The 16,530-nt window shown below is 42.5% G+C and overlaps 5 protein-coding genes across 5 annotated transcripts; 2 read left to right on the top strand and 3 right to left on the bottom strand.

The window, feature by feature from the left end:
* Positions 1–139: 139 nt before the first annotated feature.
* Positions 140–3,257, bottom strand: I206_105500 (uncharacterized protein; the record flags this gene model as incomplete). Its single annotated transcript, XM_019155343.1, has 4 exons — positions 140–699; positions 767–3,000; positions 3,065–3,144; positions 3,219–3,257. The coding sequence occupies 4 exons, from the start codon at positions 3,255–3,257 to the stop codon at positions 140–142; spliced, it is 2,913 nt and encodes a 970-aa protein (XP_019011497.1).
* A 556-nt stretch (positions 3,258–3,813) lies between these two features.
* On the top strand, positions 3,814–6,049 carry I206_105499 (uncharacterized protein; the record flags this gene model as incomplete). The annotated part of the gene is made up of 9 exons (XM_019155344.1): positions 3,814–3,836; positions 3,899–3,909; positions 3,983–4,115; positions 4,182–4,343; positions 4,428–4,658; positions 4,745–4,966; positions 5,164–5,311; positions 5,378–5,810; positions 5,880–6,049. The coding sequence occupies 9 exons, from the start codon at positions 3,814–3,816 to the stop codon at positions 6,047–6,049; spliced, it is 1,533 nt and encodes a 510-aa protein (XP_019011498.1).
* A 261-nt stretch (positions 6,050–6,310) lies between these two features.
* On the bottom strand, positions 6,311–7,705 carry I206_105498 (uncharacterized protein; the record flags this gene model as incomplete). Its single annotated transcript, XM_019155345.1, has 5 exons — positions 6,311–7,047; positions 7,123–7,189; positions 7,277–7,377; positions 7,433–7,493; positions 7,583–7,705. The coding sequence occupies 5 exons, from the start codon at positions 7,703–7,705 to the stop codon at positions 6,311–6,313; spliced, it is 1,089 nt and encodes a 362-aa protein (XP_019011499.1).
* A 505-nt stretch (positions 7,706–8,210) lies between these two features.
* I206_105497 (uncharacterized protein) lies at positions 8,211–9,045 on the top strand (the record flags this gene model as incomplete). The annotated part of the gene is made up of 3 exons (XM_019155346.1): positions 8,211–8,372; positions 8,450–8,560; positions 8,641–9,045. 3 exons carry the CDS (start codon positions 8,211–8,213, stop codon positions 9,043–9,045), a joined length of 678 nt encoding a protein of 225 aa, XP_019011500.1.
* Positions 9,046–9,241: 196 nt separating this feature from the next.
* On the bottom strand, positions 9,242–15,572 carry I206_105496 (uncharacterized protein; the record flags this gene model as incomplete). The annotated part of the gene is made up of 12 exons (XM_070203140.1): positions 9,242–9,380; positions 9,462–9,550; positions 9,676–10,139; positions 10,205–10,364; positions 10,424–10,477; positions 10,537–10,865; positions 10,922–11,090; positions 11,169–11,563; positions 11,622–13,056; positions 13,113–14,101; positions 14,156–15,068; positions 15,120–15,572. The coding sequence occupies 12 exons, from the start codon at positions 15,570–15,572 to the stop codon at positions 9,242–9,244; spliced, it is 5,589 nt and encodes a 1,862-aa protein (XP_070059241.1).
* Positions 15,573–16,530: the final 958 nt, after the last annotated feature.

Raw genomic sequence — 16,530 nt, 5'->3', positions numbered from 1 at the left:
CAACTATCTGAATGACAGATCCATTCAAAGGGAAACCATGCAAATCATGCATCTAAAACTTATTGAAAGAAGGGATAACGTGTATATTGGTTGAGTTATCAACAAAAAACAACGTAAATTACAAATTTCCTCTTTCTTTTTACCATCCTCTACCTGATGCTGTTCTTCCTCCTGATGGTGGTAATGCACCTCCACCTCTACCTCGTCTGGGAACCCATTTACCACCTGATGCAGGAGAAGCATTTTCACCATCGGCGGTAGCTGGAGTAGCGGCAGCAGGAGTGGCAGCGGGTGAAGCAGGAGCAGGGGAAGTAGTACCATTTGCTTCAGCAGCTGCTTTAGCGGCGGCTCTTTCTCTCCATGATCCACCTGGTACTTTAGTAGGTGCAAGTGCAGGTGAAGGAGCAGCAGCAGAAGTAGAAGAAGGTGAAGCAGTTTCAGCAGGTGGAGCAGCAGCGCCTGGACGTCGATATGTTCCTGCACCACTTGATCTTTCTGCTCTTCTTCTTTCAGCTTCTTCTTCTCTAGCCATTCGAGCTCTAGCAGCTTCAAGATCTTTCGCTCTTTGTGCTTCTCTTTCAGCTTTGACAGCTGCTGCTCGTTCGGCAGCTTCAGCATTTCGAGCTTCAATCTCAGCTGCAACTCTAGCTTCTTCTTCAGCTCGAGCAGCTTCTTCAGCAGCACGTGCTTCAGCTTCCTCTGCGAAAATGAGATACATTCAGCCAAGTGTTCGATTATTCAGATCGAAAGAAATTAAATAACTCACCAGCATCTCGTCTTTCTCTTTCTTCAATTTCTCTTTCCTCTTTCTCCCTTTGAGCTTTCTCAGATTTTATTCTCTCTATTAATCTTTCTCTCAATTTCTTCTTCTCCTCATCTACCTTGGCTCTTGCCTTCTCTCTAGCAACCTTGAATTCTGCTTCTCGTTGAGATTCAACGTTATCCCTTGCAGTGATATAATCAGGTAACATTCTACCTAATCTAGATTTCAATTCAACAGCAGCCTTTTGTTGTTGTATAGCCAAAGCCTTAGCCTCTGCACTGAGTCTTTCATGAGCTGCTTTATCTTCAACTTTTTGTCTCTCGTAATCATCAGCCAACAATGGTCTTTCTTCTTTTCTCATAGCTCTTTCCAAGTGATCAACTCTCTTGCCCACAATTCTGAGTCTCTCGGCGTGTTCTCTCTTCTCTTTAGCAAGTTGTTCAACTTGAAGAGCAACCAATTTGGAGGAATCGAGATCTTCAATATTCTTGATGTCAACCTTGAGTGCACCTTTATCAGCGAGTTGTTTGGCAAGTTGTTCGGCTTCGGCTCGTCTAGCATCATCCATTTGTTTTCTCAATCGATCGAATTCAGCTTGTTTGGCAGCTTCTTTAGCCTTTCGTTCATCCTCAGCAGCTTTGACCTTCAATCTTTCTGCCAATGCAGTAGATTCCTCTCTTTGCTTCCTCAAGTTAGCCTCTTCCATTAATTCTCTTCGTTTGGTAACGATTTGTCTTCGATGAGCGATTTGCTTTCTCTCCTCCTCGGCTTGAGCGATAGCAGCGGCGAAAGCATCGGCTCGAGAAGTAACAGGAGCAGGGTTGAGGTATTGGATGGTGTTGTAGAGCACGATGGCAAGGTCAGATAGTCGGTTGGGTTGAGCGGTGGAGGTGACGAATGTGATTGTTTGGGCGACGTGGTCGACAGAAGCATTAATGTCACCCCTTCGACAAGCGGTCATAAGGAACTTTTCGAGGGAAGGTTTTTCGGTAGCCCATGGTGTGTTGTCGAATGGTTTGACGAGGTTCAATATGTGCGAAAGAGTTACGGTGTCGTATACTTGTGCAAGCTCTTGAACGAGTCGGGATAATACTACTTCTCGGAGAGCAGGGAGATATGGTTGATATTCAGGAGCGAGAGAGCTGATGAGAGGAGCAAGGTTTTTACAGGCGGTGGTAGGTTGGAAGTCAGCTTCGAGGATGTGGTAGATTTGTCGGATATCGGCTAGAACTCGTTTGAGATGTTTGGCAGCGGCATCTTTTACAAGAGATTCTCGAGTAGGCATTTTGGGTAGGTTCAACAAAGCGATCAATCGTTGTTTAGTTTCGACTTCACCAAGAGGTACAGCAAGGGCGGACAGAAGGACACTCCCAGGAGCTTTGTCATTTGAGATACCTGCTCTTTCAGCGTATTGGAAATATCTTGCCCATGCAGCAGCGTGGAAAACGGCAGTTTGCTTTCCACCTTCAGCTTTGAAGATTTGGGTCAATTTCTCGTAATAATTGGCCATCATAGCTGGTTTAGCAACCTTCTTTCCGGCAGCAACGAGGCCATGGACATCTTCTACGGATCGGAAAGCCTCTTGCCAGAGTTCTAATTCCACAGCAGTCTCTAATTGAAGGAACCTGGTATCAAGGAATCTACTGAGAGTTTCCGGATCAGAAAGGTTGATTGCGTGTTGTTGATGACCGTATTTAGCGGCATTTGTAAGGTCTTTTCGAAGACGTTGTTCACATAATCTTCGGAAGTCGGACTTTCTTTGGTGGACTTTACAGAATTGGAAAGCTCGATGGGCAACGGATTGGTAGATCACTTCTAATCTGTCGTTGGATTTGGCGATATCAAGGGAGATATCATAGGCATCCCAGCAGAATTTTTGAGCGGGGGCAATCAACCTCCTCTCGATTCTTTCTCTATCTCCTACACTGTCTACGAAGGTGTCGAGAAGTAAAGCGGAAGGTTGAAGAGGAAGTTCATCGTCGACCACTGGGTTCTCTGGGAGAGCGGCCACTTCAGCTTTGGCTTGTTCGGTAGCAGCGGTAAGTCTGCTTTCAGCTTGGGCAATGAAGTGGTTCAAGACTTTTTCGATCGAGGAAACTGAGGTAGTTTGAACGGCGTTCTTGAATTGTACGAGAGCTTGTCGAGCATGAGCTTTTCGGTTCATCTCCACACAGAGGTCAAGGAATTTGAACACGATAGGTTCAAGGATAGCGACTGGGGTATGCTTGAACTTTTTACTATAGGTTCAATAAGTAAAATTAGCAAAATTATAGATAGACGCCGTTAATGTTTATAGCTTACCTTTGGAACACTTCTACCAAGTTCTCAAAAGCTTGTTGCTGAGATTGGGGCGTTCCAAGAGCTAAAAGCTCCTCTGAACGCTGAAATTCCGAATACAGATGTCAGTAAGTCCTCCTTCCCAGAATGCTATTATCTAATTAACCAAATGACTTACCTTGAGCGCATTTTCGGGTTTTACGTAGATTGGAGGCATCTTTGCTTATTTCCTTCTTTCGTTTGTTTTATGTCTAAAAATTGGAGAGCAAGTTTCGTCTAATTATCGACTTTATTTTTAGGTTGAAAGATGAAGCAGACTGGGTTTCTTCCTCCGTGTCGTTCGAATCCAAGTCGATTTCGAAGCTGTTGTAGACAGGATTTATCGATTGCAGTCGCTGTGTATAGGAAGAGATGAAGGAGATGAAAGTCAAGATAGGATATAAGTTGGATATATAGATAGCTTTGATATCACTGTCACTGTCGCTGTCACTACCGCGTGTAAAAAGTCAAACTTGATCCTAAAAACCCATTGTTCTCATTAAAATCTATATTCCCGATAGCACCATACGCTATTTCCGATCAAGTGGCAATGTGTAATATCATTACGTTTACGAATGCATGATACGATATGATGACGCTCATTCATGCATTTACTCTTGATTCCCCGCATTTATTATTGTTAACGACTATATTTCGATACATCTTGCCATACAAATTTATTATTCCACTCACATTATTTGTCTGCCTAGAGAGAACTCACAAAGCACCTCACCATGGCAGCATCTTTACAGCATCTGTGAGCCTACATATAGCATTCAAATACAGTATCTCAATACTAACCTTCTTGACCTTCCGCAGCGGTCGAGGCGGTGAGCCATATGATTCGTGTCCTCAAGCGATGGATTTGCTATCAGGCATACTAACTCATATACGCTGTCATAGCTCTGCGTGTGGCGAAGAACTATACAAAGGGTTATACGGACATCCAAACGAAAGTACGAGATTCTACTTCCAACGATCCATGGGGACCTTCAGGTGCACAGATGAACGAGATTGCTCAAATGACATATAACCAGTGAGTATCTTCTCCCATCTTTTTCATCGGGGTCTGTTGCTGATAGCGTATGCTGCTACCTCGTAGGAGCGATTTTGTCGAAATAATGGAAATGATGGATAAGAGATTGAACGATAAGGGAAAGAATTGGAGACATGTTTTTAAAGCTTTAACATTATTGGATTATTGTTTACATGCAGGATCAGAGAATGTCGTTATCTACTTCAAGGATAATATCTATATCGTCAAGTGAGTCAAAACTTTTCTGCTACCCTTATTCCTCGAATAAGAAGATTATCAAAAGAGCTTACATCCGTCATGTCGTCATTACAGAACATTGAAAGAATTTGTGTATGTAGATGAAACTGGCAAAGATGTAGGAGCGAATGTCAGACAAAAAGCAAAAGATATAACGAACTTACTTCAGGATGACGCTCGATTAAGAGAAGAAAGGAGATCTAGAGGTGCGATGAGAGATAGGATGTTGGGTAATATCGAGAATAGTGGATTGAAGGGAGATAACGATTATGGTGAACCTAGAAGTCCAGTCAGGCAGGCACCTAAGTGAGTGAAGCTTCAACCGTCATAGAGCGCTCAGATTTGCAAACCTGATTGATTCATACTGATTGGGACTGTTTTGTCGTTTGCAGACCCAAACCAAATCGAAGCAGGGATGAAGAAGACGATTTAGCAAAAGCGATTGAAGAATCTAAGAGGATGTCAGAAGATGAAGCCAAACGTCGCTCACAATTGACCAAAGAGGAGGATGACCTTAGGCGAGCTATGAGATTGTCGGAAGAAGAGGAGGAGAAGAGAAAGAGGGATTTGGAGAATAGTAATCAGACTGCGCTGTTTGACGACAATCTTAACATGTGAGTGACTTCGCCCTGCACTCAAAGGAGTTTTCGGCTTGTGAGAAGAGTTTGCCTGGCCATGGAGTGTGGTAAAACCTATTTTCGATCACGTAAATCGGAAGAGGGGCGCCGGCGTCAAAAGGGGATGGTGGATGCTATGAGACTTGATATTTTGATCCTTATAGGGGTTTGAGCTAAACGTCATTTTTGTGTAGACAATCTCAAAATGCATATCAACAACAGCCGGATTTGTTCGCTCAACAGACACAGCAAATGCCTATGATGCCTACGGGAGGATGGCCGTTGGTGGATATTGGATACGGTCAACAACAGCAATTACAACCGCAGTATACCTCTTACAACGTAAGTAATTTTGACGTTATCATGGTTTCTGGCCGGAACCGAATCTGATGTCGCGATATCACGCAGCCATTCCACGCGCAGATGATGCAACAGCAACAACAAGAAGAATACATGAGGCAGCAAATGGCATTGCAAGAACAACAACGGCAACAGGAAGAGTATATGAGACAACAACAATTTTTACAACAGCAGAATACCTCCTTATTCCCACAACCAACAGGATACGGATCTAATAACCCGTTCGCATTTGGAGGTGGCCAACAACAACAGCCACAACAACAATCTTATTCGCCTCAACCTCAATCATCCTTCTTACCTGTACCTACTGTCACTCAACAACAACCTCAAACTCCTCAACCTGTAGAACCTCAACATACTGCTAAACCAGCGTTCACACCTGCTCCTAAGAGAGATGATGGCGAACATTCTGGATTGGCAGCTCTTTTAGCTAGAGGAAGGGAAGATGGTTTGGATACATTTGGTAATGTCGGTAATTTACGTGAGTAGCTTTGCGTCTTTACTGAAATTTACCTTTGATGTGAACTGATCAAAGGCTATTTCGTTATAGGTATCCCCGTCGGATCAGGTTTCCACGGTTCAAATCGTGTAGCAGTCCAACAAACTGGTGCTCAAGGGTTCGGTGCCAATAACCCATTTGGTCAATTACAGAACCAAAATACAAATCAACAGCAACCTCAACAACAACAAAGAAATGATCAACCATTCTTTTCTATTTAATCGATGATTTATGAATATTTCAAAACAGTCATACATATATATACCTTGTGTTTTAGCGTTGTAGTCATAAATTTTTCTGCTTTTTCCCCATTTGAACCGAAACGAAGTCGAGCTTTTATTCTTCTGTGCATTGATATGCATGCGATGACAATAATATAATACAATAACAAATTACAACATGAGATCTACAAACAATCATAGTCCAGATCTAACATACAACGGTAATCCTCGAATGAGGATAATTAAATTCGACTTGCGAGTTTAACCCATTCGTTTGGCGATTAACATGATTAAAATTGAAATTCCGGCTAAAATCATAGAATCAATTAAGAAGAAGACTGGACTTCTTTGTCTTTGTTGTTGTGTAGGTGTTGGTGTGGGCGTTTGAGCAAGTCGGACAGAATTAGAGCTAGTAGTTGGAGTTGGTGTGTTAGATGGTATGGTGTTCATCGATATAGTTGGAGGTGATGATATGGGTAATTCGTCTACAGAGACTGAGTTTGATTCTATTGATGGTTGATCAAGACTAGTATTGTCATTTGGTAATTCTAATTCATTATCATTCGATTCATCAGGTGGCTTTTCAAGAGCAGGCGGAATGATTTCAGTAGGTATTGCTTGAGTATCGATACTTGCATTTGTATTGGTATTTGATATTGTAGTGGGTATTTGATCAGGCGGAACTATAGTAGGAATTTCTTGTAAATTATTAGGATTAATTGATATGTTCTGATCTTCTATAAGTGGCTTATCTTTCAACAAATTTCCTTTCTCTTCAATAGATTTCAATTTATCTATTTCTATACTTTGTTGATTTATTTTATTGTTAGATGAAATTGATGATATAATTTCATGATTTTTTAAATTACATTTTAAACATTTCCAATCTTTTGATAAATTTGCTAATCTTTTTCTTTCTTCTTTTGAATAATCTAATGCACCTATAGCTGAAAGTGCTTCACCAGTTTGCATCCAAAATGAACGAAGACCTACTACAGCTAATTAAAAAAAATGATATATCAATTTTAATAACGAATAATAAGAGTTTTCCAATCAAGATTTAATGAACTTACCCGTTCGAACTCCCCAAGCTGGTTGCCAAGATCCAGCGTGAAAACTTGTTAATCCATCTATACAAATCTACAATTTTCATCATCTCCACATTAGTAAACGGATTTATATCTTTAAATGTTAAAATGTCATTTTAAAAGTATAATTTGAATTTACCTTTTTACCAAGTTCAAATCTACCATTTGGTGTCATTAGAATTATATCAGGTGCTGACATTGGATAACTTGGAGGAAGAAGAATTCGTAAATGATATAAACCTATCTCAGATTTACATCAGTATAAATCATTAAGTCTAAGTTCGATGATACTCACCTCCATCATATTCACTTCCTGATACTCCACGCATCGTACAATGCCATTCAAATATATCTTCCTATAGAAGAAAGAATGAGTGAGCATACACAAGCAATCGTGATTAAGAAACAGAAATATAGAAGTACATGAACCTGAATTTAAACTCACCTCTAAAGGAGCAGCTACAAAACCATCTTCGTCCACATTTGCATTAGCTAATTCTGAAGCTTCTTGCATTATTCTTTTAACAGCTGTCGATCGTAAATTAACTTTTGGTCTTGATGATGACATTTTGTCAAGTGACAAGCTTGTCCTGTAATCTTCAGTCTGATCTGAATTGGTAAAATGGGATGGGTAAGATTCATCGAAATATGCTTTGTATGTAGACGTGTCAATAACAATCACAATAACAATAATGACGTTTTATTTTCCTTTGTATGATGGATCAGCTGGCGGTGTACCGTGTTCGCTCGGCCGAGTAACCGATTTTTCACCGATAAATCAACCGCTTAAACACGTTAAATTAAATCAACAATAATAAATAATCTCATCCATCTCATCCTTCATTGATCATCTTTGTACATAGTTCGAAACAGTGACAGTGTCTACTACTGGGATTCCTATCAACCATTCGACCAAGTCAAGGCTTAGGAAGACCCATTCGAGAAAAGCATTTCGAGGTCTTTTCGACCAAATATATATTTCGATTCGATTTACCTTCAATCGTTACGATCTCCTCACTCAATAGACTTCTTAATTAAACTATAGCTTTTCTACAAAAAGGAAAGAATCATAAATGACCGATCCAACTCCTTCTTTATCTTCTCATCAATTACCGAACCTAGCTCCAATAGGTAATGGACCTCACGATACAGTTGATGTTGATGCTGGACCATCGAATCGACCATTCACCGATGCTCAAGTAGAAGAATTCAGAGAACAAGATAGGTGGTTACCTGTAGGTTCATGACGTTTCTCCCTAGTATTAGTATTATCGCTATTTTGTCTGACAAAATCCAATCATTGCAAATGTAGATAGCGAATGTAGCTAGAATTATGAAAACTTCTTTACCAACTTCAGCAAAAGTATCAAAAGAAGCTAAAGAATGTGTACAAGAATGCGTTTCAGAATTTATATCATTTATAGTAAGTCGTCTTCGCCCTAAAAAGTAGGAAAAAAACCTCAAAAATGACAAAGTTAAATGTTCGATTTGATATGATTATAGACATCAGAAGCAGCTGAAAAATGTTTAAATGAAAAACGTAAAACATTAAATGGTGAAGATATTTTAACTTCAATGAGGTCATTAGGATTTGATAATTATGAAGGTGTTTTAAGAGTTTATTTATCAAAATATAGAGATTCACATCATAATTTACCTAAAAGAGGTGGTACAAATAATGGTGAAGATGATGAAGAAGATAATTCCTCTATAATAGGTGGTGGTGGTGTTGGAGAAATAACAACAACTACAACAACAACAAAGAAAAAAAGAGGTAGAGGTAGACAAAGTAATGCTGTTAATGCAGCTACAAATGGAAATCAAATTGCAAGTGGGACAATACAAACTGATGGAAAAGGTAAAAAGAGGAAAACTCAAAATCAGGATGATCAAAATGGTGTGAGATAATCAAGTTGTTTTCTCGAAAATGAAAAAGAAGATGAACAGATAGGATTAGAGAAAATGATGTATGAACGATTTACGTGTTATGAGTTTTTGTTATTCTAGATAAATTATATGCATTTATATTGTATTGTTTACTATCATTGTGTTTTGTGCCCGCCCCGACACTCACTAATGGATGTCTTGTAATACACGAACAAACCTAGAACAGCGATCGACATAAAGGACAACTACTTGAATGTGAACTGTTAAACCATTTGAACAAGCACGAAGCGTGGAATCTATTTTTACAAGTTCGACATGGTTTAGTCGGTAATGTTCGATCAGTCAAAGATATGATGCTATATTATTAACCCAAGAATACATCGTTAGCTTTACATTCCATGTAAATAACGAGGTTGTGCAGAAATAGAAACACTTACGAATAACAAATTGCACATTCCACTACACCTTCGAAGTGAAGTGATACATTCTTTTTGAACACAGTCAGAGCTTCAAGAATCAGACCGTTCTACAAACGAGATATGTCAGCCTGAAAATTCGATGAGTGACAGGGGAAAAGGCACAGGTGGTATCGAAGAGAACCAGACAGATAGGGAGGAATGCTGATTGATGGTAAAAATAGAAGAGACTTACTCTGGAAGTTATAGTTTGTTGAACAGACATTAACCATCCTCTCCATTTATTTTCTGGCACCCCCACTCTTCTCAAATCTCTAACATCAACAGCTTTTAGTGGAAATTCAGCTGGAAGTCGAATTCCAATTTCCATAGGTTGTTCATCAACTATATAACTTGCAATTGCTTCTGATGATCCACCTGCTGCTGCAAGAGTAGCACCGCCACCTTGGGAGATTTTGATATTTAATCCTTCATCCGTTAGTTGTTTGATTACAGATGGTTGTCGAAGGGTTTCAAATTCATGAGAAATAATAACAGGTGAATAATGTTTTGAAACAAAGGTCAACATCGACATTGATAATTGTCTTGATTTTATTGACTCGTAATAACTTCGGAAAGCCGATGGGATAGTGACTAATGATCTGTAAAACAAATAAGATGCCAAAGGTGTAAGATCGGCTATTTCTTCTGGATCAAGTACTGCTCATAGACTCGATCAACTTTCGCTTTTCCTGATAGGTATTCTCTCAAGGAGACAAACTCACATTCTGGGTAGAACTCATCAACCGCATATTGACTGGCAGGGAAATTCCATGCTCCGACCTCAGATACACCTAGCATGGCAAAGAGCATGGGTATAAGACCATCGGTGAGTAGCTTGGACGAGTTGAGCTGATCAAGATATGCCCATCGAAGGGTTCGAGACTATCCATTGGCTTAATCATAAGCTTTAAGGACGGGATAGCAGCCCCAGCTTCACTCACAGCATCTTCAAAATGATCAAGAACGGCTTGCCAAGCAAGCAATTGACCCAATATCTACAATACATGCGAATCAGTAGGCAACATTTGCAGCAGGAAAACACGGAATCACTTACAGTGTGAATCTCTGCTTCGCCCATCCAATCAGTGTTTAAGCCTTCATCGACGATCTGGACTAACTCCTTCGGCAATTCGATAGTCCGATGAGTATGTCCTTCTCCAGCCTCGGCAATGGAGGCTTCCACTTCAAGAACAAGAGATAGTGTATTGTGTTTGATGACTCTGCTAAGGATCCTGTAGGCAGCGCATTGGACTGAGGAGAAGGATGAAAGGTGGATTAAGTCTGATAATTGACCAAGAGAAGCATTCTCCATAACCTTTTCGGGGACATCACCAAGCAGATCGAGCAGTAAGTTCTGGATCATTAGCAATGGCGTTGAGTTGGCTACAATTTTCTCAACATCAGCTTTTCGGCTACACTAGATGATCAGGGCCACCCACCATCTCGGCACTGTAAGAACAAGTTCAACACTGCCTTCATATGATCGTTCTTGGCTGTCCAACTCGCTCGTAATGACTTGTTTGATTGACACAAGTCCCGTACCTGTTGAAGCAACAACAACGATTGATGGAGAAGACACGAGGTAGTTGAATCGTCCAACGAGGATCCCTAACAACAAGGAATCACTGAGTTGGGTATCCCTCCTCTGCGAAATTCCAGTAATGTAGAATGGAGGTTCAAACTCACTTCAAGACCGCTTTCTACCAAATCAAATATCGCGTCCCAATGACCGCCCGACAGATCCTGAATGATTGGCGCTAACTCAGTTTCCAGTTGTGCAATTCTGTATTCAACTTCTTCAGGCATATCCTCGTCATCGTTATCGGCAGTCAACCACGAATTCACATGTCGAAGAACGAAGATAGCTCTTTGTTGAGGCAAAAATACGGATGCAGCATCCGCAGACGGAGCCGATGCAATCAAAAGACGTATGTATGGTATACCTTGTTTAGCGACAGCTGAAGGACTTGGTTTGACGGAAGTGAGAGCATTCGCTAGTCGATTCTGAGCGAGTGCGAAGGATTTATGGTCTAGCAGTATTGGCTTGATGGCGTATATTATTGCCAGGGCCAATTGAGGAGCTGTATAAACGGTTTCTACCATAAGCTAGAGTATTGCGAAGAATTGTTCGCGGCTTACCTTTGTCTATCAAGCTCATAGCGTAATTTAACCATACTTCAGCTTCGTTCTCACCTGCACTACTTTGCCTCAGGTGCCTAGTGAGCACATCCCGGAAAGTTCGAGCACTGACATCCCCTCCGTTAGCTGTGATATCGTCTTTGAGCTCAAACAGCATATTTTGTAGGAGATCCGTCTTTCCAGGCAAATTTCCAGATTTGAGGATTTGTACCGTGTCAGTATGCCACGTGGGTGACACTTCATCCACAAATGACAAAGCATATGAAAGCGCTCCTTCGACCTCTCTTATCAGATCGGTGAGGTGAACGATGGATGCTGATTGCGCGTAAAGACCTCTCGAAGAACCAGGAATCGACAATGTGTCTTGGGTGAGCTGATATACGGCTAAAGCCGCTCGAAGCAATGTAGGCTGAGACGCAACCAATTGTCGATCCGCCCGAAGTAGAGCTACGACAGCTTCGACAGATCTGGCAGCTTGAGATCGCCCGACCAAGTCGAACTCGGATTCCACGGATATGTTTGGTGTGATTTCGAATGTATATGGAACAAGCGGGTCGATGATGGGTAACGAGGGGTGAGAAGGTTGAAAAGTATGTGAGGATATTTCTTCGATGAGCTTGTCGGTGAAAGGAAGGAGAAGTTTGGCCAGTTCGACCACTGTTGGCGCTTTGCTATCGCCCAATGTGGTTGCCAAGGCTACGTCAATCAAAGTTCCGGGATCGACTTCGACCTCGACACGCTGAATACCTTCTCGTAGTGCCTCATACACTCTCGCCAAAATGAGCTGCCTGTCGGAGTCAGCAAGCTGCCCGGCTTTAGTCCAGAGTTCTGCCAATACCTCGTCTTTACCAAATGTGGAAGCTATATGTCCAGGTACTCGAGGCAAAAGGAAGATGACATGATGCACCGAGATTAGACTGTGGATCCATATATCAGACTTGATGACCTCTTCCAGATGAGTGATCGCATAGGCCGCGAAAATTTTGAATGCTGCGCTCGGCAGAGTCTCTTCAGAGAAATCATGGCCAGTGAGTAATTTTTCGGTAGAATCGTGGATAGCCGTACAAACCAAAGCCAGAACCTCGTCTTCCGCATCCTTTGACAAGTTCTGGGTTGCCTTCAGGCATGATATAGCCACACTTGTAGGTTCTGCAGAGTTTGAGGATAGAGCCAGCTCGGTAGATTCGGTTGCGATGCTATCGAGAGATCCAGGTTGTAACAGACCTGATGAGGGTACCTCAAGCAGGCTCCGTGTTAGCGCGAATCGCTCGCTAGGCTCCAGGTCGGTTGATTGGAGAAGAGAGGTTGCAAATGCCTGGATGTCTGTTTGCCGGGTAGAAATCGAGTAAATGGCTTCCAGCAGAGCGGTCAACAGGGTTGAGGGTAGAAGCGAAGCTAGTTGGAACCGGCTCTGCTGCATGATTGAGATGAGAGCCTAAAACAGCCAGTATCAACATACAACAGTCGCTATCACGATGACATCGCACTCACATCTTGGGCATCACTCTGTATCGGGCAAGAATCTTGCTTCAATATCTCGACAAGCGCCTCGATTATCGTGATAGCCGACCCTCCTTCTCCTAGAAGTGATTGAGACATATGACCCACGCTCCGATCATATAAGTCCGCGAAGCTACGTTCAACTGTCTTCTTGACCACATCGCTGTCATTCGAGTTTTGCAAAGCCGAGAGAATGGATGTGGCTCTAGGCAACACCGTACTCGAGGGGTTTTCGGGGAAGCAAGCTGCTAGAAGCGCCTTTGTGACTATCTCGGAAAGGTCCTGTGCTAAATCTGGACTAGAGGTGGACAGCCGGCCGAATGCCTTTCCGAATGAACCGGCTTCTAATTCTTGACTAGGTCCCTTTTGTGCACGTCTGCCACCCCCTCTACCACCGAATTCCAATACACCTTCTGTCCATACTCTGTCACCCAGCTGTGATTTTACTAGCCATGAAGCGGTTTCTGTTCCTTCTTCCGAAGACAAAGCTTTACTGATCAGATATCCAGTGCAGTCCACCATGGACTGTAAGAATACCTGGAAAGCAGATTGTTGACCTGGGAGAGAATGAGTCGAAAGCAATCTTGAATCAATTGGCGCCCATATGTGAGAGAAAAGGTTTTGCACTTGTGGAGTTAGCGACGGAGAAAGGGGCAAGAAGTCATCTGGGAGAGTTGATATGACGACGAGTAGCAAGGGATAAGTCAAATGCGGCAGAGATGGACAGATTGTAGAGATGAAGTCCAGGAAGTTGGCATAATGACTTGAAGTGGTATTAGCTGATGGATTGTTGAGATCACCTTCCGCTTGATCGTCCACTCTATCATCCACGCTCTCATCATCCTCGTCGTCGTCTTCGCTTTCGTCCCCGTGGTCCTGCTGATCCTCGTCTTCTCCATCTTTGGCATCCATGAATTTATCGTCCTGAGTAGAGTCTCGACGCGACCGATCTTGAGTGATAGTCCAACATGAAGGCCACTCTGTAAATTTAGGTCAGCTGATAACGTTTCTCGTACAGTATTATCACCACTCACTCCTGATAAATTTCGCAATAGCCATTCCAGCAGTCTCCCACACAACTCCTTCTTTCTCTGACCAGCAACTGCCAAGCACAGCATCGGACAACATCTTTAGCGTTTCCGTTTCTTCCAATAAGTCGGGATGGCTTTCGACAAGGGTAGAGAGCAAAGAGTACGCTGCTCTTCGAATAGGTGGTTGAGCTGTTCCAAGACCGTTTGGCGAGGGTAAATCCTCTGAGTCATCATTTGGCTCAGACGATAAAGCAAGCCATAGACCTGGGTTCCGAATCAGATTGACCAAATCATCCGATAGTGTCGCGGTAGGTGATTTTGAGAGTTGCTGCAAAAGATAGTTCAGTCCGACTAGTCCGCCGACCCTATAACGAGCTAAACGTTCTTCCACGACTTCCTCATCTTCTGCTGGCTGGGCAACGCTGGCTTGTTGTCGCATTGTAGGTGGAACCACAGCAGCCTTGCCCTTGCCTCCTTTAGTATTTTGACCTTTCTTGGGTGTGGGGGAAGGAGCGACGGGCGCAGACGAGACAGGTGCAGGGTGAATGTTGTCATGCAAGGTAGCTGGGTCCAATATCGACAACGTCAGATATTCCACTAAATCTCCCAAATGGTCTGCTAATAATATCCTTTCAGTATCGCTCGAGCTTGTTTCGCCATTATCTGAACTTTTAGTCCAAAAGGTCGAGTTATCCCAGGATTTCAAGCCTGCTCCACCTGCTCTCCTGCCTTCTTCTAGTGCAGCTACCATCCAAGACCCTAATATATCCCTATTCTGCGTACCAGGCAACAATGACAAGGAAAGATTCTCCAGTATGGAAGTACGTATAAAGGGAATTGAAAGAAGGTCGGAATGGAGCTGAATGGCTGAAGAGCGGTGAAAGGGGGACTGGAGTAGACTTGCGAGGTTATGTAGCTACCGAATGGTTCAGTTTATTTCCTCATTTGCGAAGCAAGCAGTACTCACCCAAACCGGGATGGCCGACAGCAAAGCAGTCTCTTTCAACTCCCGTTCGAGCTCCTCCTCTTCTCCTAAATGTTTCTGCGATAATAATTCATTGATCCATCCATCTCTTAGCTCTTCTAAGCCTTTCCGCCTGGTGACATCATCCTTCTTCCCCAATCTCCTTAAAACCACGACTAATTCAGCTGGTAAAGTTCGAGCTAACCCCAACCCATCTAGCGGATCAGGTATAGGTGGTGCAGGGGGTTTTGGAGGAGGTATGTATTGTTTGATTTTAGGTAAAGCTTTCTTTTGCGCTTTTGATAATTTCTTTTGACCTCGTTGCATTTTAGTTCCTTGCTTTTGAGGAGGTGGTAAATCATCAGGATTGAACTCCTCATCAGCTCCTTTAGCTGCTTTACGAGCATTTTTCTTTCGTGTTCCAGCTGACGCTGAGGATTTATTGGCTTTCGGCATCGTTACCTACGTATACCAGCCGTGCTTTTGATTCCTTGATGTCGAGCTTGAATATTGTAATTGATGAAGTGGAAGACAAAGAATTTCCTCGATCTTTTTTAGTTGTCTGACAAGCCAAAACGGCATCGTGACGTCAAATATCGCGTGGTCGATTGAATGATTACTTTTAATTTTATTACATTTTCAATTACGATATTTACTAATCAAATTCAGTTCCGACTTGAAATCGGCCTAATCCGAGTACGGTCTTCATCGTCAATTCGGATCTCGAATGATTTATTTGCTTTCCAAAGTACCCGATCGCCTTCCTCGTTCCGTGTCTTCAAGTCCACAGACGATATGGAAAACATCATAAGGCTTTAGCCGATGTCGACCTTCCAACATCTACTTCTATGGACTTTGAAGACACATCAGAGCTGTTCCAACCCGCATTACGACCTTACATGAACATATTATCACTGTTGCACTCGCACGAAGAAGAATTTGCATGAATTGTCCTTGATTCGAGACAGCTCAGCTAAACGACTTCTCCCTTGAAATGGTGCGCATTGAGCCAGACCAATCACAGGCACCATGAGGTATTGAAGTCGATCAAGGCGTGAAATCAATCGAAATAGGAGATGCACCCTTTTTATGTTTATTTCGCCTTGACGACAGATCAGCACGACCATCAGACAAGCTCCTCAAGCCATATACCGCCGTATCCTTGGTAACAATTTGTTGCATTATCTCCCAACGCTCCTGTTTGTGAGCAAATCAGAACAATTACGAACCACCTCTACTAAGTGAACGATCTTGATCTTCCGACCAGACACATGTGTATACTGCTGGAAAATCTGTAGACACTAATTAAATCTTCTCAGGCACCCGCTAGTTGATTTTCTTTCCGAATCTGCTGCCGAATTATTACTGAACACTCTGTGCAGCTCATGACAACAATCTGCTAAGGAGAACCAAC

Source organism: Kwoniella pini, chromosome 7, assembly GCF_000512605.2.
Source record: "Kwoniella pini CBS 10737 chromosome 7, complete sequence".
Taxonomy (NCBI): Eukaryota; Fungi; Basidiomycota; class Tremellomycetes; order Tremellales; family Cryptococcaceae; genus Kwoniella; species Kwoniella pini.
Note: the sequence above shows the minus strand (reverse complement) of the source record. Positions and strands in the feature narration are given on the sequence as shown.